Source organism: Mytilus californianus, unplaced genomic scaffold (assembly GCF_021869535.1).
Source record: "Mytilus californianus isolate M0D057914Y unplaced genomic scaffold, xbMytCali1.0.p SCAF_4, whole genome shotgun sequence".
Lineage (NCBI taxonomy): Eukaryota > Metazoa > Mollusca > Bivalvia > Mytilida > Mytilidae > Mytilus > Mytilus californianus.
This window is the reverse complement of record NW_026262690.1, coordinates 39,109,507-39,132,125: the sequence shown is the minus strand read 5'-3', so window position 1 is coordinate 39,132,125 and position 22,619 is coordinate 39,109,507. Positions and strand designations below refer to the sequence as shown.

General features: G+C 31.3%; 1 protein-coding gene and 1 long non-coding RNA gene across 2 annotated transcripts; one reads left to right on the top strand and one right to left on the bottom strand.

The window, feature by feature from the left end:
- Nucleotides 1–331: 331 nt before the first annotated feature.
- Nucleotides 332–21,021, top strand: LOC127698296 (cilia- and flagella-associated protein 300-like). Its single transcript, XM_052201692.1, has 7 exons — nucleotides 332–464; nucleotides 8,258–8,339; nucleotides 8,932–9,004; nucleotides 10,610–10,776; nucleotides 14,055–14,227; nucleotides 19,535–19,601; nucleotides 20,874–21,021. Exons 1-7 carry the CDS (start codon nucleotides 367–369, stop codon nucleotides 21,000–21,002), a joined length of 789 nt encoding a protein of 262 aa, XP_052057652.1. The 5' UTR covers nucleotides 332–366; the 3' UTR covers nucleotides 21,003–21,021.
- Nucleotides 20,098–21,355, bottom strand: LOC127698316 (uncharacterized). Its single transcript, XR_007980787.1, has 2 exons — nucleotides 20,660–21,355; nucleotides 20,098–20,394 (listed from the first exon to the last, which is right to left on the bottom strand). It is a non-coding gene; the product is annotated as an uncharacterized LOC127698316 (long non-coding RNA).
- Nucleotides 21,356–22,619: the final 1,264 nt, after the last annotated feature.

Here is a 22,619-nt window from a genome sequence, read left to right as displayed (position 1 = left end):
AAATTTGATATCACAAATAAAGAAATATTTACTTACCTTTTATTTTTCTATTAAAAACATTGATAGACACGGACATTAAGAAGAAAATGTAACATGGACCGAAACGACCAAGGCCGAACTTGTATATGACCGAAATGACACGTGAAGAAATAATCAGTAAAATTTGTACGATTAAATCAGAATAGACAGACTACTTAAAGGCCTGCTATCACTATACTATATATATCTAGAAGAAGAAAAATACTATAACTAACAAAAATATTTTAACAAGCATATCCACGTGAGAGATGACTGGTTTTCGGTTTATGCTATACTACTGTTGCTGAAAAGCAATCGCTTTAACCAGTAGACGAGAACTTATCCAACATGGAAGTCAAAACAAGAAAATTTTCTTTTCAACATCTCAATTCAAAGAAATTTTCTTCGATAGACAGCAAAGAAAGTCAAGAATCCTTTCTTAAATGGTAAATTCAAGAATGAAAATCTGTTAATGATTTTACATTTTTGTATTTTAATAGAAATATTAAATATCTAACATTGTTGCCATAGACGCTACAAAATTGTTCCAGAAAGTCCGATGCCTGGTACACAGTTGCCAACCTCTAGCAATGAGAATTCTTGTCATGAAATGTCAAAATGAGTGTAAAAGCGTGTGTCGTACTTTTTTGGTCTAAAATCATACTATTATGGTTCATCATTACAATCATGACAATTATAGTTCATCATGACATTAGACATTACAATTGGAAAAACATTGCTGTTTCTACATAGAGTGGATGGACCTTTTTTCGGGAATTTGGGATTCATGAATAGCCAATTAAATCATCAGGCAGGAATTCATGATTTAATTATAATGTTATGCAGGATCAGACATATTATTTTCTCAGGAATTCAAGATGGTATCAGGTCGTTGCGGCCCCAAACCAATCCGACCCAAAGTCGATCTGTCTGAAGTCCATCCGGCCCACGTCGATCTGGCCCCATAATAAAATAATGAATAATTTATATAAACTTCGGCGGATTATGTGACATATTTGAATCAGGATGAATGGTTCTTTTCCTTCTAACTTCATAGTGGCTAAAAGCGCTTTCAAATCATTTGGTAATTCCATAATGAGTGTTCACGAGGTTGACCGTTCAAAATACAGCTCACACTGATATGAATAAAAAATTAAAAGAACAACCCATCCTGTCTCCTCTTTTATAGGAAGGATTTGGCAAATCAAACAACATTTCTCAATTTGAGAAGTTTTTGTCGAGCCTGCGACTTTCCGGCGGCGGCGTTGACTAACTTCTTAAAAGCTTTATATTTTAGAATGTGGAAGACCTGGATGCTTCATACTTTGTATATAGATGCCTTATGTTACGAAGTTTCCATCTGTCACATGTCCATTGTCCTTGACCTCATTTTCATGGTTCAGTGACTACTTGAAAAAAAAGTTAAGATTTTTTGTAATGTTAATTTCTCTCTTATTATGAGTAATAGGATAACTATATTTGGTATGTGCGTACCTTGCAAGGTCCTCATGTCCGTCAGACAGTTTTCACTTGACCTCGACCTCGTTTCATGGATCAGTGAACAAGGTTAAGTTTTGGTGGTCAAGTCCATATCTCAGATACTAGAAGCAATAGGTCTAGCATATTTGGTGTATGGAAGGACTGTAAGGTGTACATGTCCAACTGGCAGGTGTCATCTGACCTTGACCTCATTTTCATGGTTCAGTGGTTATAGTTAAGTTTTTGTGTTTTGGTCTGTTTTTCTTATACTGTATGCAATATGTCCACTATATTTGGTGTATGGAATGATTGTAAGGTGTACATGTCTAGCTGGCATGTTTCTTCTGACCTTGACCTCATTTTCATGGTTCAGTGGTCAAAGTTAAGTTTTTGAGTTTTGGTCTTTTTTTCTAATACTATATATATGCAATAGGTCATCTATATTTGGTGTATGGAAATATTTTATGATGTACATGTCAGTCTTGCAGGTTTTATTTGACCTTGACCTCATTTTCATGGTTCATTGCTCAGTGTTAAGTTTTTGAGTTTTGGTCTTTTTTTCTTATACTATATGCAATATATCATCTATATTTGGTGTATGGAAAATTTTAATGATGTACATGTCAGTCTTGCAGGTTTTATTTGACCTTGGCCTCATTTTCATGGTTCATTGCTCAGTGTTAAGTTTTTGTGTTTTGGTCTGTTTTTCTAATACTATAAGCAATAGGTCAACTATATTTGTTGTATGGAAGGATTGCAAGCTGTACATGTCTGCCTGGCATGGTTCATCTGACCTTGACCTCATTTTCATGGTTCATTGGTCAATGTTTAGTTTGGTTAAGTCTGTATCTTAGAAACTATAAACAATAGGTCAACTGTATTTAGTGTATTGAATGATTGTAAGGTGTACATGTATTTCTTGTTTGGTTTATATGACCTTGACCTCATTTTCTTGGATCATGTCAAGTGTATGTGATAGTTGTAGTAAAGCCTTATATTTAGGACTATCAACATAATATCAATGATTAGTAAAGAAAGCGAGACATTGGTTGGTATACATCAGCTTGGGGATCGGCTTGTACAGTTTTGTATGTAACAAAATGTTATTTTATTACATCAGTTGAAAGACTTGTTAAAATCACAGTCAATTGAAAAAATACGAATTACTGCTGATTAATGTTGATGGTACTAAATTAAATTCTGTTATATATGTTTTATTATAATTATGCATACTCGATAGTCTTGAAATTGCATAATCATCTGTATTCATTTAAGGTGATAAATTGATTTGATTTCAAATATTTGAAATAAAAATAATATTATATTTCTATAGGAAATGTTAATATAAATTTAAAAAAATATTCAAATAAATGTCTCATCTTATGAAAATTTAATATTAAAATATTTGTCAAAGGCCAACTTTTTTACCGTTGACCTTTTATTGATGAGCCTTCTACTTTAGTCGAAAAAGCGAGACATAGCGATCCTACATTCCGTCTTCGTCGTCGACGGCGGCGTCCACAAATATTCACTCTGTGGTTAAAGTTTTTGAAATTTTAATAACTTTCTTAAACTATCCTGGATTTCTACCAAACTTGGACAGAAGCTTGTTTATGATCATAAGATAGTATCCAGAAGTAAATTTTGTAAAAACAAAATTCCTGTTTTTCCGTATTTTACTTGTAAATGGACTTAGTTTTTCTGCCGGGAAACATTACATTCACTCTGTGGTTAAAGTTTTTAAAATTTTAATAACTTTCTTAAACTATCCTGGATTTGTACCAAACTTGGACAGAAGCTTGTTTATGATCATAAGATAGTATCCAGAAGTATATTTATTAAAAATTTTTTTAAATTTTTTTCCTTTTTTTACTTATAAATGGACTTAGTTTTTCTGCCAGGAAACAATACATTCACTCTGTGGTTAAAGTTTTTAAAATTTTAATAACTTTCTTAAACTATCCTGGATTTGTACCAAACTTGGACAGAACCTTGTTTATGATCAAAAGCTAGTATCTAGCAGGAAATTTTGTTAAAATTTTGTACAAATGTACCTGTTTATCCGTATTTTACTTATAAATGGACTTAGTTTTTCTTCCAGTTAACATTAAATACAGTCTGCAGTTAAAGTTTTTAAAACATTTATTAGATTAATAAACTATCCTGGATTTATACCAAACTTTGACAGAAGCTTCTTACAATCAAAAGATAGTATCTAAAGCAATATTTTTATTGATTTTTTTCCTCATTTTTGTTGAGCCTGCGATTAACAGCAAAAGTAGGCTAGACACTGGGTTCCGCGGAACCCTTACAAATTTTATTATTTTAAAATTCATAAACATTTATGAATGACACTGAATTCATATATATTTTTATTTTTATTTCTTATAAATATTTTTATATTGGGGACGATTCAACTTTAAATATGAGGCCTGATCGACTTGGGACGGATCGACTTGGGGCTGGATCGACATGAAAGCTTCAAGATTTGGCATTCATTTTCTCTGAATTTTGTATGAGACCTTCTCCTACCCCACTCTTTTATTGTATATTTACACAGGTTCAAAAATTTTCTGATACTGATACATATTCTATTTTGCTTAACTTTATTATAAATAGATAGATAGAAACTTTGAATAGCGAAATGATCACCACGACAAGATCTGCAAATATGTCAAGACGACCAAAATCGTTAGTTGATTTATTTTTATACGACCGCAAAAAAATTTTTGTGGTCGTATATTGGTATGACGTTGGTGTCGTCGTCGTTGTCGTCGTCCGAAGACGCATTAGTTTTCGCACTCTAACTTTAGTTAAAGTGAATGGATCTCTATGAAATTTTACCATAAGGTTCAATACCACAAAAGGAAGGTAGTATTGATTTTGGGGGTTATGGTACCAACAGTTAAGGATTTAGGGGCCAAAAATAAGCATTTTCTAGTTTCCAGACAATAACTGTGGAATGGTGTATGGATCTCTCTGAAATTATACTACAAGTTTCCATACCACAAAGGGATGGTAAGGATTTGCTTTGGGGGGTTATTGCTCAAATCGTTTAAGAATTAGGGGCAAAAAAGGGGGAAAAACAAGGTTGTCCTCATTAATGGACAAATACTTTAGTACAAAACATAATTTAAAGCAGTGTAAGGGAGATAAATCAAATACATCATTGAAATTATCTCCCTTACACTGCTTTTAAATTATGTATAAAGTAATGGTTAATGAACAATAAAGATAATTTAAAACAGTGTAAGGGGGGGTAATCCAAATACAACGTTTTGGTTACTTCCCTTACACTGCTTTTAAATTATGTTTAAAGAAATGCATATTTATAAAGGAAGACCAGTATGGCGCATTAGATTTGTAAAATCTTTGACCACATTTTTTTATTTGTTATGCCGAATCTAACCGTGTATTTAGATTTTTAATTTTGGGTCCAGTTTTCAAATTGGTCTACATTAAGGTCCAAAGGGTCCAAAATTAAACTTTGTTTGATTTTAACAAAAATTGAATATATGGGGTTCTTTGATATGCTGAATCTAAACATGAATTTAGATTTTTGATTTTTGGCCCAGTTTTCAAGTTGGTTCAAATTGGGGTCCAAAATTAAACTTTGTTTGATTTCAACAAAAATTGAATATATGGGGTTCTTTGATATGCTGAATCTAACCATGTATTTAGATTTTTTATTTGTGGACCCCGCTATCAAATTGGTTCATATTGAGGTCAAAAGGGTCCAAAATTAAACTTTGTTTGATTTCATCAAAAATTGAATTATTGGGGTTCTTTGATATGCCAAATCTAATCGTGTATTTAGATTTTTAATTTTGGGTCCCGTTTTTTGAATTGGTCTACATTAAGGTCCAAAGGGTCCAAAATTAAACTTAGTTTGATTTTAACAAAAACTGAATTTTTGGGGTTCTTTGATATGCTGAATCTAAACATGTGTTTAGATTTTTGATTATGGGACCAGTTTTCAAGTTTGTCCAAGTTGGGGTCCAAAATTAAACTTTGTTTGATTTCAACAAAAATTGAATATATGGGGTTGAATCTAAACATGTATTTAGATTTTAGATTTTTGACCCAGTTTTCAAGTTGGTTCAAATTGGGGTCCAAAATTAAACTTTGTTTGATTTCAACAAAAATTGAATATATGGGGTTCTTTGATATGCTGAATCTTACCATGTATTTAGATTTTTTATTTGTGGGCCCGCTATCAAATTGGTTCATATTGAGGTCAAAAGGGTCCAAAATTAAACTTTGTTTGATTTCATCAAAAATTGAATTATTGGGGTTCTTTGATATGCCAAATCTAACCGTGTTTTTAGATTTTTAATTTTGGGTCCCGTTTTTTGTCGAGCCTGCGACTTTTGTCGCAGAAAGCTCGACATAGGGATAGTGATCCGGCGGCGGCGGCGGCGGCGTTATCTAACTTCTTAAAAGCTTTATATTTTAGAAGATGGAAGACCTGGATGCTTCATACTTTGTATATGGATGCTTCATGTTACGAAGTTTCCGTCAGTCACATGTCCAATGTCCTTGACCTCATTTTCATGGTTCAGTGACTACTTGAAAAAAAAGTTCAGATTTTTTGTAATGTTAAATTCTCTCTTATTATAAGTAATAGGATAACTATATTTGGTATGTGCGTACCTTGCTAGGTCCTCATGCCTGTCAGACAGTTTTCACTTGACCTCGACCTCACTTCATGGATCAGTGAACAAGGTTAAGTTTTCGTGGTCAAGTCCATATCTCAGATACTATATGCAATAGGTCTAGTATATTCGGTGTATGGAAGGACTGTAAGGTGTACATGTCCAACTGGCAGGTGTCATCTGACCTTGACCTCATTTTCATGGTTCAGTGGTTATAGTTAAGTTTTTGTGTTTTGGTCTGTTTTTCTTATACTGTATGCAATAGGTCTACTATATTTGGTGTATGGAATGATTGTAAGGTGTACATGTCTAGCTGGCAGGTGTCATCTGACCTTGACCTCATTTTCATGGTTCAGTGGTTATAGTTAAGTTTTTGTGTTTTGGTCTGTTTTTCTTATTCTGTATGCAATAGGTCTATTATATTTGGTGTATGGAATGATTGTAAGGTGTACATGTCTAGCTGGCAGGTGTCATCTGACCTTGACCTCATTTTCATGGTTCAGTGGTCAAAGTTAAGTTTTTGAGTTTTGGTCTTTTTTTCTAATACTGCATGCAATAGGTCAGCTATATTTGGTGTATGGAATGATTGTAAGGTGTACATGTCTAGCTGGCAGGTGTCATCTTACCTTTACCTCATTTTCATGGTTCAGTGGTCAAAGTTAAGTTTTTGAGTTTTGGTCTTTTTTTCTAATACTATATGCAATAGTTCAACTATATTTGGTGTATGGAAATATGATCTATATGTCAGTCACGCAGGTTTTATTTGACCTTGACCTCATTTTCAAGGTTCATTGCTCAGTGTTAAGTTTTTGTGTTTTCGTCTGTTTTTCTTAAACTATAAGCAATAGGTCAACTATATTTGTTGTATGGAAGAATTGTTAGCTGTACATGCCTGCCTAGCATGGTTCATCTGACCTTGACCTCATTTTCATGGTTCATTGGTCAATGTTTAGTTTACTTGGTTAATGTTAAGTTTATGTGACAGTTGTAATAAAGCTTTCTATTTAGGACTATCAACATAATATCAATGATTAGTAAAGAAGGCGAGACATTTCAGCGTGTGCACTCTTGTTTAAATTGGTCTATATTAAGGTCCAAAGGGTCCAAAATTAAACTTAGTTTGATTTTAACAAAAATTGAATTCTTGAGGTACTTTGATATGCTGAATCTAAACATGTGTTTAGATTTTTGATTATGGGACCAGTTTTCAAGTTTGTCCAAGTTGGGGTCCAAAATTAAACTTTGTTTGATTTCAACAAAAATTGAATATATGGGGTTCTTTGATATGCTGAATCTAACCATGTATTTTGATTTTGGACATTTGACCATAATAGGTAAATTAAAAAAATTGAAGTTCTTAGACCACATTCTTTCTGTGTCAGAAACCTATGCTGTGTCAAATATTTAATCACAATCCAAATTCAGAGCTGTATCAAGCTTGAATGATGTGTCCATACTTGCCCCAACTGTTCAGGGTTCGACCTCTGCGGTCGTATCAAGCTGCGCCCAGCGAAGCATTTTATTGTGTATTATCTTTTAAACTATAAAAGATAATTGGAAAACTTTTAAAAATAGTAAAAATGATCAGCAAGACAAGATCTACATATATAAGTCATAATGGCCGAAATCTTCAGTTGACAAGTTTTTGCCCTTTAATTTTAATGTTAATTTTTAGCATTTATTACCGATTATCTTGAAAACTATAATAGATAATAAAAAAAGGAAAAATGATCATCAGGATAAGATCTACAAAAAACTACTAATATAGATGTCAACATGACTGAAATTGTCAGTTAACTCTTAATAGAGTTATTCCCCTTTAATTAGGATTTGGAATATGAAGTGGCCATTGTTTAAGATACAGGTGAGCAACACAGGCTCTTTAGAGCCTCTAGTTTATTTGTCTTTTCACTTGAAAAAACATTATGGGCAATGCATGTGTTTTATCACATCTTTTTTTAAAGAAAAAGAGTCCAGAATGTTCCTTTAAAGTGTTTTGTTCTTTATGTTATGTGCAGAATATGACAAAAATTAACTTCTGTTTAACATCATTTATATAATAATCATATAAGCACAATGCAAGGACTATGAAGTTTGTTTTATAGGTCTATGAAAGGAAGAATATGTGCACAAATGTACAGTTTTGACCAGTCATTCCAAGCATATGAAAAGGACAGTTTTGTAATGGTATGTGTTTTCAATTTGCAACATTACCAGTACATTGTACATTCAAATTTGATTTTTGATATTCATTATAATTTTTTTAGTTATATATAATATACATGTATAGGTCTTTGTAATTGTGTACCTTTCAAAATGAAGAATTGTTTTATTAGAAATTTTACTAATTTTTTCTAGTTTTTTTATCACCCATTATGATTGGACCAAATAACAGTTGCAATTTCCAAAAATGACTTTTTATTATTTAAAGAAACAGTTTACAAACCTATTTTCATTGATATGATTAAAGAAAGCATGTTTACAAATGATTTCACTGTTACGCTTATGAAAAAAAAGTTTAATATGTGACAGATTTGAATGCTAGTTTTCACTTTTGTGTTTAGGTTATATTTTTGTTCATTTTTATTACAAAGGATGCATACAACAGAAAAGAAAACTTATGACATGTCAAGTGTTGGGATTATGGTGCATTTAATCAAAACAATTATTGTTCTACAGTGGTAAATATGTCGGATTGACAAGATTTGTTATTAAAATATAACTAATTAATGGTTATTTTGCCTATTTAAAAAAATGTGATTATGTTTCTTTTTAATAGGACTTTTTAACAGATCCAAATGTCCTCCACACACTAAAAGTGGTATCATCAGATGGTGGATGGTCAACCCTTGGTAAGAAATGTCTTTGAAACTAAATGAAATTAATATTGAAAACATTCTTTCCTTTCACTTTTAAATCAAGTAAATAATTTTCAAAAGTTTTTGTTTCTGTTCAATAACATAAGAACCATTTCCAAATTCAATTGAATTTTATCTCTGCAATATGATAAGATAGGACATGCTTAATTCTGAAGATCCTCCTTGACATAGGGAAGAAGGAGTGAAACCCATTGATTTCTAAAGAAACAATATTGTCCTCTGGAACACAGTAGTTGAAAGCAAGATACAATGTATGTTTATGCTAATTTGCAATGCCAAGATACAGGTATCAACAGATTGTAGAGCCATGAATGTGCATATGTATATAACTATAATATTTAGTTTGATTTTAATTTACTGATATATATATATATACAAAATCAATATTTATACCAATAAAAACAATATTCAAGGATCTAACTGCTTCGCATCACGGTGCGAAAGTATTAGTTTCATACAATATTTATGACATCGGGAAATTAGTATGTAACAGATATTGGTTCTCATTGGTTGCCTTATGATTTGGAAAAGATTCTATTGGCTAGGATGAGATATAGAATTGGGAACATGTCTCGGACAGGAGAAGATATCAAATACGGAAAAAGATCAGTATGGGTATTTAAGATCCTATCTGATACCCGATCAATAAATAATTTTGCCTTTACTGGTTTACCTTGCTATATAACGTCACATCAAATTCATATTGTTAAATAAGAGGGAGGCAAAGATTAAAAAGTTTCTGAGTGCTTATCTGACTATATATGCATATACCCCAATTAACACTTAAATACAAATTAATTACTGCCAATGATCTTGAAGAATTTTGTCAGAATACAAGTATAAATAAATGATATAATAAAAACAGCTACCTCAAAAGCTCATGATACCCCCAAGTTGTGCATAAGAATTGTAGTGAGAATGATCTGGAATATTTAGGAGGCATCAAGTTAGTAAAATGCATATGTAGAAAAACATGCATGAGGATAGCCAGACGCAATGTTTATTTTATGTGATACTTGTATTAAAACCATCATATTACAGACTTACAACATGAATTCAGTAATAAGTAAAACAGGCGAGATATTTCAGTGTGTGCACTCTTGTTTTAATATTGGTGTTGTTTTGTACACTTTTTAGGCATATATATAATCTATTTATTGTGTACAGTATTGATATTCATAATGATCCAGCGCCTTTGTAAGAAAGATCTGTGACTATAATCTAGACGTTGTATATATATATATATATTTGAAATGAGAAAAGGAAATTAATTATACAAACATTTATTTTTGACTGATGAAAATTCCATGAGATATTTAACTGAAGGGATAAAAATTATAAGGCAATGGATAACAGATAATTATTCGGTTACAATAACAGATAATTTTACTGTAATGGATAACTTTCAGACACTTTATAAATAGTGTGTCACTATCAATCCTTCATTTTGCCTCTGAAGAAGGTCCATGAAGGACTGAAACTGTTTGAACAGGCTATGAATCATCAGCAGGCACTGTTAATTGTGTTTCGGCATTACCCTTTACTTTTTATTTGTCAAACATTTATTTTTAATTTTAGGAGTAAAGGCTACCAGTGTAAAAGCAGAAATTGTTCCTTGTACAGTATTATCAATGTCATTCTTTGACCGTATTCATAATGATGGTATTGTGAGGGAGTCTGGAGCTATACAGAAATGTTTTGATGAGTTTTATGAAGACATGGTTGTGTCAGATGAACTCAGAAAGGTTTTATTATATTACTCTATTTATCTTAATATTTTCAAGGACAAAAATTCATGTCAATTCCTTCCGGTGACGCGTTTAAACTAACAGTATATACCTAATTTAAATTTAAAATATTTATTCCATAGGCAACGGGGGCATTTAGTGTTTCCCTTGACCGTCTGTCCATCTTCCTATTTTTGTCGAGCCTTCGACTTTTGTCGAAAAAGCGAGACATAGCGATCCTACATTCTGTCGGCATCGTCGTCGTCGTCTGCGGCGTCCACAAATATTCACTCTGTGGTTAAAGTTTTTGAAATTTTAATAACTTTCTTAAACTATCCTGGATTTCTACCAAACTTGGACACAAGCTTGTCTATGATCATAAGATAATATTCAAAAGTAAATTTTGTAAAAAAATAAATCCATTTTTTCCGTATTTTACTTATAAATGGACTTAGTTTTTCTGCCAAGAAACATTACATTCACTCTGTGGTTAAAGTTTTTGAAATTTTAATAACTTTCTTAAACTATCCTGGATTTCTACCAAACTTGGAAAGAAGCTTGTTTATGATCATAAGATAGTATCCAGAAGTAAATTTTGTAAAAGAAAAATTCCATTTTTTCCGTATTTTACTTATAAATGGACTTAGTTTTTCTGCCAGTTAACATTACATTCACTCTGTGGTTAAAGTTTTTAAAATTTTAACAACTTTCTTAAACTATCCTGGATTTGTACCAAACTTGGACAGAAGCTTGTTTATGATTAAAAGCTAGTATCTAGAAGGAAATTTTGTTAAAATTTTGTTCCATTTTTTCCGTATTTTACTTATAAATGGACTTAGTTTTTCTTCCAGTTAACATTACATACAGTCTGCAGTTTAAGTTTTTAAAACATTTATTAGATTCATAAACTATCCTGGATTTTTACAAAACTTGGACAGAAGCTACTTACAATCAAAAGATAGTATAGAGAGGAATATTTTTATTAATTTTTTTCCTCATTTTTGTTGAGTCTGTGATTAACAGCAAAAGTAGGCGAGACACTGGGTTCCGCGGAACCCTTACGAATTTTTCGTCCTTCTGGCTGTCCCATTTTTGTTGCTGCACTCTAACTTAAGTTTGCCTCGTGCAAATTTTATTCACAATGCAAAGAACCACAACTATACAGAGTTAGAATATTGGTTGTGAGTCATTTACCGTTCTAGGGTTATGCCCCCTTTTTAACTTGGAAAAGTGCAAAGCTTGAGCAGGGGCATTCGTGACCTTGATGACACGTTCTTCTTTTATTTAAATTTTTCTCAAATTATATATATAATGGTAGTATAGGGAACTGAAAATCAAATGAACTGGTTTTAATCTTTACACCTTTTTGTTAGGCATGAAATCTATGTCAGTAAGTAATGTAAAGGGGTGGATATTTTATAATTGGGTAAATTCTCATATTCTGACAAATCATATAAGTGATGAATGATAAAATTGGCATATTTCTGTATGCTGTGTTGTATTATAAACATAAGACTGCAGATATGCTTGTACATTTAACTATTTCAAGCTGCAACAATGACCTTGTTAGTTCAAAAATGCAGTCATTCAGTTTAACTTATAAAACATGTAAATGACGTAAATAATGAAGCTTATCATAAAAGAGTTTATCTATTAATGGAGATAATGCAATGAATCAAGCACATTATTGGAATTGAATAAACAATAAATATTATATGATTTTTGTCGAGCCTGCGACTTTTGTTGCAAAAGCGAGACATAGCGATCCTACATTCCGTCGGCGTCGTCGTCGCCGTGGTTAAAGTTTTTCAAATTTTAATAACTTTCTTAAACTATCCTGCATTTCAACCAAACTTGGACAGAAGCTTGTTTATGATCATAAGATAATATCCAGAAGTAAATTTTGTAAAAAAGAAATCCTGTTTATCCGTATTTTACTCATAAATGGACTTAGTTTTTCTGCCAGTTAACATAACATTCACTCTATCTGTGGTTAAAGTTTTTCAAATTTTAATAACTTTCTTAAAATATCCTGGGTTTGTACCACACTTGGACAGAAGCTTGTTTGTGATCATAAGATAGTATTCAAAAGTAAATTTTGTTAAAAAAAAATCCTGTTTATCCATATTTTACTTATAAATGGAAGCTTGTTTATGATCAAAAGCTAGTATCTAGAAGGAAATTTTGTAAAAATTTATTTCCTGTTTTTCCGTATATTACTTATAAATGGACTTAGTCTTATTCCAGTAAACATTATGTACAGTCTGCAGTTAAAGTTTTTAAAACATTAATTAGATTCATAAACCTTCTTGGATTTTTACCAAACTTGAACACTTCTTACAATCAACAGATAGTTTCTAGAGGAAAATTTTTAATAATTTTTTCCCCATTTTTGTTGAGCCTGTGACTAACAGCAAAAGTAGGCGAGACACTGGGTTCCGCGGAACCCTTACGAATTTTTTCAATATCACACCTATATTAACCCCAAGACCACAATACAATCACCTTAATCTTGTTTGAGTTGACCTATAGTTTTTACATAAAATGACGTAACACAGATAATTTTATAAAAATGGTAGTTTTTTACTCGTTTTGTTATTCCCTTTAGCATGTTTAGCAGAATGATGATCCTTATATTGACCCAAGGACTGGGTGTTTAGAATCCTAGTCTGATTTCTTTCCTAAAAAAACACTTTATATGTGTTGCTTAATAAACACTCTATCACTAGTTTTTCTGACAGATCTGCCTTGGAAAACTAGTGACAAAAAAATTTGAATTTTTGAATAAAAGTTCTTTGGGAGTATGTAGAGTCAATGACAAACAGCTTAAAGATGAGCAGAACTTGAGATCTTATAGATTACCCAATCTAACAACTTTTTAATGATTATACATGTACTTCAAATTTATAGAAGATGCAATGTTACTTATACAGATAAAAAATGATCATAACTTTCAATAGTGTTTGTGAAACTTTTCCTGTATTAATTTGTAGGTATAGGGTCTTATCCATTAATGAGCTTTTAAACTGTACATGTTAAGATATATACAAAAAGGAATATTTGAGCAAAAATTTTCCTTTTTATCCTGTTGAATGGAAATGATCAATTCATGACACACACATGAAAAAAAAACTGCAAAGAAACAGCACTTATTTGCTATTTTTCATTTCTACATGAAGCAAAAATTCTCACCTCACTTCAATTTAAAGATTTTAAAACATTTTTAATTGCTGAAGTTTCACATAATATATGTACATGTTTTCCACAGCTTTGTACTATTATTTAATTATTTTCAGATGTTACTGATAGATGACTCAGATCACTACTGTTTATATAGTGACACAGAGAGAGAAGAACTTCTATTTTGTATATTCAAACACATTTGTATTGGAGGGAAACTTTGTCAATATGAAGATAATGTTGATCCTTACTTAGACATCACAAAAAACATATATAAAGATTTGATAAGGTATTGTTTTATAAGCCAGGGATTAACTATAAGAAACTGTTTAATCATAAGATGTTTTGTGTATTATCTTGTAATGGGTTGCAATATTACAGTTATTCTCCCTTGCAAGTTTCAGTGAATCAACTAATTGTATGAACTTTAATATTTCAGCTGGTAGAATTGCTTAGAGTCTGCAATTCTTGGTAGCATATAGAAGCTGATCTTAATCTCATTTTCATGCTTCAGTGACTTACTAAAGTCAATATTTAGTTTTCATAATTAGGTCAGTCTCTCAGTTACTGTGAAAGTACTTTTTTTCGATGGTATCAATTTTCGTGGTTTGAGCAAAAGTAACATGTTCTTGGGTTCTTAAATATGTGGATTTTAGTTTTTTGAAAAAAAGCATATGGAGAAATTGAATCAGAAATGAAGATCCTTGAAAATAATCATGTTGTATTATAATGAATTGTGGGAGATTGCAAAATACTTTCTTATTCGTCTTTCATTACTTACACATTCATCAAATTTTTAATGAAATAATTGCTTTTGGAAATAAGCTGATTCATCTATGCTTACAAATGTCTCTATTGAAAGAAATTGCAAAGTAAACATTTAATTGTTGCACATGTGTAATCAGAAGTGATGACATTAATTAACCCGAGAACGAATGATCAACAGATTAACGATCATCAAACATATCACTATAGAAGCGGTAAATTTTACATAAAAAAAATGCAACAAATGTACTTTGAGTAGTAGAATTAATTTTTATGAAATAAAATCGCAAGCCAAATATGGAATTACAATGTTATTTTCATATGAGAATTATAAGGAGATAAAATGAACGCTTAGTCTTCAACATCGCAAATCATCACTGGTAGTCTGACTTTCATTGATCAAATCTAATTTTTCATGAGAATTAAAAGGTTTAAAGTCTTACAGTTATAGTTTTTGTAAAGATTAAATGAGTAAAATCCTGTCTGAAGTTGTATATATAGTTCATAGCATGTTTGCTGATAGTTGATGTATTCTCTAGATTATTTGCCGTATCCATGTAGTCAAACCTACATGTACATGGGAAGCTTAACATGAATTTTCATGGACAACAGTTGTTATATATCATTGGACACTTAAATTCATGGATAGAGCCATCCACAAAAAACACAAAATTGGTAACCCACGAATAAAAGTACTTTCGTGTTGCTCAGTCTTTAGTTTTCTATGTTGTGTTTTGTGTACTGTTGATTGTCTGATGGTCTTTTACTTTTAGTTTTTTAGCCATGGAGTTGTTATTTTTTTTTAACTTATGAGTTTGAATGTCCCTTTGGTATCTTTCGCCTCCCTTTAAAAGTATTTATAGTTTTTTGTTGAGCTGGGATGTAGTCAAACTTGGCTTATGGTATGATCATCATACTATGATGAATGCCATACAGACATCAACATTTGATGATTCTGTTTCTTGATAATATCATTTGAACAATATACAGTGTCTTAACCAAACTTAATTTGAAAATGCCCCATGGAACGAGAAGATCAATATTGATTTTTAGGTCACAAGGTCACAGCTGCAATTGGTAGACTGAAATTAGGGTAAACTTTTTGTTTCCAGATTATTTTTAACCAATATGTCCAACCTTCACCAAAACTTAGTTTGAAAATGACCAGGGTTGTCACTAGACTCCAAGTGATCTTTGAAGTTATGAATCCATAGTGACTTTTGCATTTTTGTTTATTGTTAGCTGCGGAACTGTAGACATAGATGTTCCGCAAATTGTCAAAAAATATCATTAGGACCTATGAACTACGGTTCCCCAGCTAGTTTATTGTATGAATACCATGTCAGTTTCTCCTAATCAGTTATAGAAGTTACACTGTGTGTTACATATTTGTGCATGTCCACTCCTGTTGTACATGTTTTTCTACAGCCAAGAGAGAATGATAGGCCTGGTCTGTCTTATTCCTGTTAAAAGTGGTTGGAATAGTGAAATAGAAAATTGTAATGTAGAAGACATTAAATCAGAAGTTGGTTAAATGGCCCAACTGTGTCCATACAGAAAAAACTTGCATGTAGATATTCTTTGCATTATAAAAGTTGCCTAAAATTTTAATTAAAAGTCCATAAATATGGAGAAGCAAATTTCCTTTACATTTTCAAAATTGAAAGGGAACTTACATTCACCAATCCCAACTACAGTGTAAAGTTAGAGCTATGCAAAAATGCCAAATTAAAAAAAAAGTAAATTCATCCAAGCACTATTAAATTAAGTCTACATCATGTAATAAAATGCTTCGCTGGGGCGCAGCTTGATACGACCGCAGAGGTCGAACCCTGAACAGTTGGGGCAAGTATGGACACAACATTCAAGCTTGATACAGCTCTGAATTTGGATTGTTATTAAATATTTGACACAGCATAGGTTTCTGACACAGAAAGAATGTGGTCTAAGAACTTGAATTTTTTTAATTTACCTATTATGGTCCAATGTCCAAAATCAAAATACATGGTTAGATTCAGCATATCAAAGAACCCCATATATTCAATTTTTGTTAAAATCAAACAAAGTTTAATTTTGGACCCCAACTTGGACAAACTTGAAAACTGGGCCCATAATCAAAAATCTAAACACATGTTTAGATTCAGCATATCAAAGAACCCCAAGAATTCAATTTTTGCTAAAATCAAACTAAGTTTAATTTTGGACCCTTTGGACCTTAATGTAGACCAATTTAAAAAACGGGACTTAAAATTAAAAATCTAAATACACGGTTAGATTTGGAATATCAAAGAACCCCAATAATTCAATTTTTGATGAAATCAAACAAAGTTTAATTTTGGACCCTTTTGACCTCAATATGAACCAATTTGATAGCGTGGCCCACAAATAAAAATTCTAAATTCATGGTTAGATTCAGCATATCAAAGAACCCCATATATTCAATTTTTGTTGAAATCAAAAAAAGTTTAATTTTGGACCCCAACTTGGACCAACTTGAAAACTGGGCCCATAATCAAAAATCTAAACACATGTTTAGATTCAGCATATCAAAGAACCCCAAGAATTCAATTTTTGTTAAAATCAAACTAAGTTTAATTTTGGACCCTTTGGACCTCAATGAAGACCAATTTAAAAAACAGGACCCAAATTAAAAATCTAAAAACACGGTTAGATTTGGCATATCAAAGAACCCCATTAATTCAATTTTCGATGAAATCAAACAAAGTTTAATTTTGGACCCTTTTGACCTCAATATGAACCAATTTGATAGTGGGGCCTACAAATAAAAAATCTAAATACATGGTTAGATTCAGCATATCAAAGAACCTCATATATTCATTTTTTGTTGAAATCAAACAAAGTTTAATTTTGGACCCCAATTTGGACCAACTTGAAAACTGGGCCCATAATCAAAAATCTAAATACATGTTTAGATTCAGCATATCAAAGAACCCCATATATTCAATTTTTGTTGAAATCAAACAAAGTTTAATTTTGGACCCCAATTTGGACCAACTTAAAAACTGGGCCCATAATCAAAAATCTAAATACATGTTTAGATTCAGCATATCAAAGAACCCCATATATTCAATTTTTGTTGAAATCAAACAAAGTTTAAATACTGGACCCTATCTTGGACCAACTTGAAAACTGGGCCCATAATCAAAAATCTAAACACATGTTTAGATTCAGCAAATCAAAGAACCCCAAGAATTCAATTTTTGTTAAAATCAAACTAAGTTTAATTTTGGACCCTTTGGACCTCAATGTAGACCAATTTAAAAAACAGGACCCAAAATTAAAAACCTAAATACACGGTTAGATTTGGAATATCAAAGAACCCCAATAATTCAATTTTAGATGAAATCAAACAAAGTTTAATTTTGGACCCTTTTGACCTCAATATGAACCAATTAGATAACGGGGTCCACAAATAAAAAATCTAAATACATGGTTAGATTCAGCATATCAAAGAACCCCATATATTCAATTTTTGTTGAAATCAAACAAAGCTTAATTTTGGACCCCAATTTGGACCAACTTGAAAACTGGGCCAAAAATCAAAAATCTAAATACATGTTTATTTCAGCATATCAAAGAACCTCATATATTCAATTTTTGCTAAAATCAAACAAAGTTTAATTTTGGACCCTTTGGACATTAATGTAGACCAATTTGAAAACTGGACCCAAAATTAAAAATCTAAATACACTGTTAGATTCGGCATAACAAATAAATAAATGTGATCAAAGATTTTACAAATCTAATGCGCCATACTGTGCAATTAAAGATTACTTCTTGAAATTTTTCAATATTTGAAATTTGAAAAAAAAATAATATTTGAAGAATAATTCTTTTTAATTTCTGAAATCTGAAATGAGAAAAAATCGGCCCCCCACAATTTCTTTTTATCCCCCCCCCCTTTTTCCCCCAAAAAAATTCTTTCCCTCAAGATATGGTCATAATCTCAATTCAAATTTCCAATGAAGTTGGCAACCATAATTACCCATTTAAATTTACCATAGTGCTAACTTAATCTATTTTATAATAGAATTAATAAAAATATAGTGTCAAATCTTTCATATGGATTTTTTGTAAAAAAAAAAGATGAAAACATTTGCAGATATTTTTACTGGTCTTCCTTTATAAATATGCATTTCTTTAAACATAATTTAAAAGCAGTGTAAGGGAAGTAACCAAAACGTTGTATTTGGATTACCTCCCTTACACTGTTTTAGATTATCTTTATTGTTCATTAACCATTACTTTATACATAATTTAAAAGCAGTGTAAGGGAGATAATTTCAATGATGTATTTGATTTATCTCCCTTACACTGCTTTAAATTATGTTTTGTACTAAAGTATTTGTCCATTAACCAGGACAACCTTGTTTTTCCCCCTTTTTTGCCCCTAATTCCTAAACGGTTTGAGCCATAACCCCCCAAAGCAAATCCTAACCATCCCTTTGTGGTATGGAAACTTGTAGTATAATTTCAGAGAGATCCATACACCGTTCCACAGTTATTGTCTGGAAACTAGAAAATGCTCATTTTTGGCCCCTTTTTGGCCCCTAATTCCTTAACTGTTGGTACCATAACCCCCAAAATCAATCCCAACCTTCCTTTTGTGGTATTTAACCTTATGGTCAAATTTCAAAAAGATCCATTCACTTAAACTAAAGTTAGAGTGCGAAAACCAATATGTATTCGGACGACGACGTCGGACGACGACGACGACGCCAACGTCATACCAATATACGACCACAAAATTTTTTTGCGGTCGTATAAAAATTGTTCCTCCATTTGAATGCTTGTTTTAATTCTTTTGCAGTGTGCAGAAAAATCCAGAAACTAAGGAGTTAAACATAATATCGCATGTGTTCAAAATATCAGCAAAGGTAAGAAAATGACTTCTTTTACCATGTATATAAACATTTTCAATTCTCAATATATAAATTTGATGAGTATTGTATCCAATATGTATGGAATTTTCTTTTTTGTCTGCAATGAAAGTTTTAGAATCTGCATTTTATTTGAAATACTGTATATTATTTACTTTTTTTCGTGTTGTATTTATTTTTATGAAATTTTCAGTAGGTATATTTTCACTAAGTTTAATACACAAGAATACAAATGCAGCTTACATACATGTACATATAAAATAATTCAATTTACAACTGAACATACATGTGACCTATTTTACCTAACATAATCTCAATTGAACTCTTAAAACAACACCTGTGACACTGTATTGATATTTTTCATTTTTAACAGTTTGCTTTTGTTGACATTGATTTTTTAAAACAATACTACATGTTTTGGGTAAAAGGAGAAAAAGGAGTAGGGGCATTAAGGCCCGGTTTTGGCCCAAGAAAATAGAACTCAACACAACTATTTCAAAATGGCACATAATGTTTGGAAATGCATAGAGTCAAGAAATATAAATGAAAAACATAATATTTTTATCTGATGACGTCACAATTACGTCATTATATGTAGCATTTTCATGATAACAATGAAAAATTCAGAATTTATGCAGTTTTCCATCTTTATTTCCATTGTGGAAACATCGTGCGCAGCCAAGAAACAACAAAATAATTTAAGAGAAGCTTTATCAAAACTATTGACATAATCTCACCAAACATAAAGTTGTTTCTTGGGTGCGCACATACTTTGCCAATTGAAAATATACTTAAAATTTGATGAAAAACAAGGAAAATCAAGCAATTTTACAAAATATCAAAATTTAGTCATGGTTTGTTGCCATGGTAACTCGTTAAATGTGAGATTTGTTTTTATTTTCTGAATAACTTGTACCTTAGTCTAGTTAGGACAATTTTAAGAAAATGTATGATAACTTTTAAATTTGCAGTTACATTTGGGCCTAATAAGGGCCTTATTGCCCCTACTCCTTTCCAACCATAAATAACTATTTAGTTCAGAATTGATACATTACCATCAAATATGTATTTTCCATTTTCTTAGGCTATAAACCATAACTCTGAGAAACAACAAGACATATTTGAAAACTACCAAGGAATTTATTTTATTTTTTGCTATTATAGTAGCTACAATGTATATATCTATGTATATATATAGCATTGTTCATAAAAAAAACAACATTTTGCTGTGAAGTCCTATAAAGAAAAATTTTTGTATTATATTTTCAGCATGAAGATTCTCAGATCTACCCTACAGATACAGATCATCAACAAACTTTTGCTTATTTAGTAGTTGATCCATTTAAGAGACATATATCAGTGTTTTATCATAGTTATGGAAATGGTGTTTTTGAATAAATGAAGTTGTTTTACCTTTTTATGTATCAGATAACAGTTATCCTGCTTGCATTACAAATATGTTTTGATTTATCATGGATTGTTCTGCAACAAATGAAATGTTGACAAGTTTGTTTCACAAAATATTTGTGTCTAAGACTAGCTATGGCTCAATATGTCAATTGAAAAATAACAAAATACAAGCTTAAAAAGCAGGAAAATAAAGTATAAATAACTTCAAAAAGACATAGATAAACTGTTTGATTGACCAACTTAGTGGATTCGGAAAAGAAATCTCCACCAAATCGTAATACCTATTGTAAAAATGCATAAAAATGATAACTGACATTGCCCAAAATTGGACAATACAAGAAATAAAATCAATCACCAACACACAACTCCTTAAAAAAAATGTCATGTACAAACAGACAAACACCAATAATAAACAATGATCCAGATAGCCTTACTTTGTACAGGCAAAAAAAATGTTGGTTAACCAGTTATTTGTATGCACAATGTTCCAGCTAGGACGTTTTCACAGGGCGGTCCGCCCGCCCTTTCCGAGTGCCGCCCTGTGCCCTTTTTCTGACGCCCTGTGCCCTTTTTAAGACACCCTGCCCTTTTCGTAAGTCCATGCCTTTATTGCCGTAATATTTTGATGAAAATACAATTATTCTACCTGTCTTCATATTTATGACAAGTTTATGACCCTCAGCTAATTAACATTTACAGCAGGTGTAATAAGTTGTGATTACAGATAATCCGCTTATCGACATCAGATGGGTCATTAATCCGTTAATTAAACTTCATAATTGATCATTGTAATAATTTTTCTCATTAAATTCGGTCAGTCAGCATTTCAATTTCAATATTTCTCAAAAGATGACAATTTGCGTTTGATGTATCCGTAGATCGTCTGTTGTTTATATGTCAAAGATTTTTTTTTTAAATTGATCTTTTAAACTAGTTTTAATCCAGAAGAAAGTAAAAACAATGCTTGACTGTACCTTTCATTGAATATCTATATCCAAATTAAATTAATTAAAGCTGTAATCCATGATCACAAATAGACTGCTTTGTTTACATTTGTTGAAAGCCATGTGCTTTTTTGGAGGGAAAATTCAGAAAACCTCTTTAACAAGAAACAGTTACATTTCATTGTTATTTATAGACAGCAAGATTTTCATTTTGATTAACTGCTAAGATTATTTCATTAAAAATGAATACTTTCTTGGGGTGAAACTGATAATACTTTAATACTCTACATCTAGGGGTGTGTAAAATGGAAAAGAGGGGGGGGGGATTTTTTTTTTATATATTTTTTATATATAATATTACAAATATAAGTTTAACAGTCTGAAAAGACATATATGCATGGTTAAATGGATTTTAATTCTGAAAAACTCAATGTGGTTTATTATAATTCATTTCTTATTTCTATCATAATCAGAAACACTGGGCTACATGTATTAGGCATTTCAAACATATATTATTGCCTTTATAAGAACATTCAAGACTATTAATAAGTGTGTTCCTGTAGTAAAAATACCCTGGTAGGGCCTTAAAATTTCTACTGGGCCCTTGGAAAAAAGTTTTGGGATCCAGGTTGGCCCCTGGAGAAAATGTAAGGTATTGTTC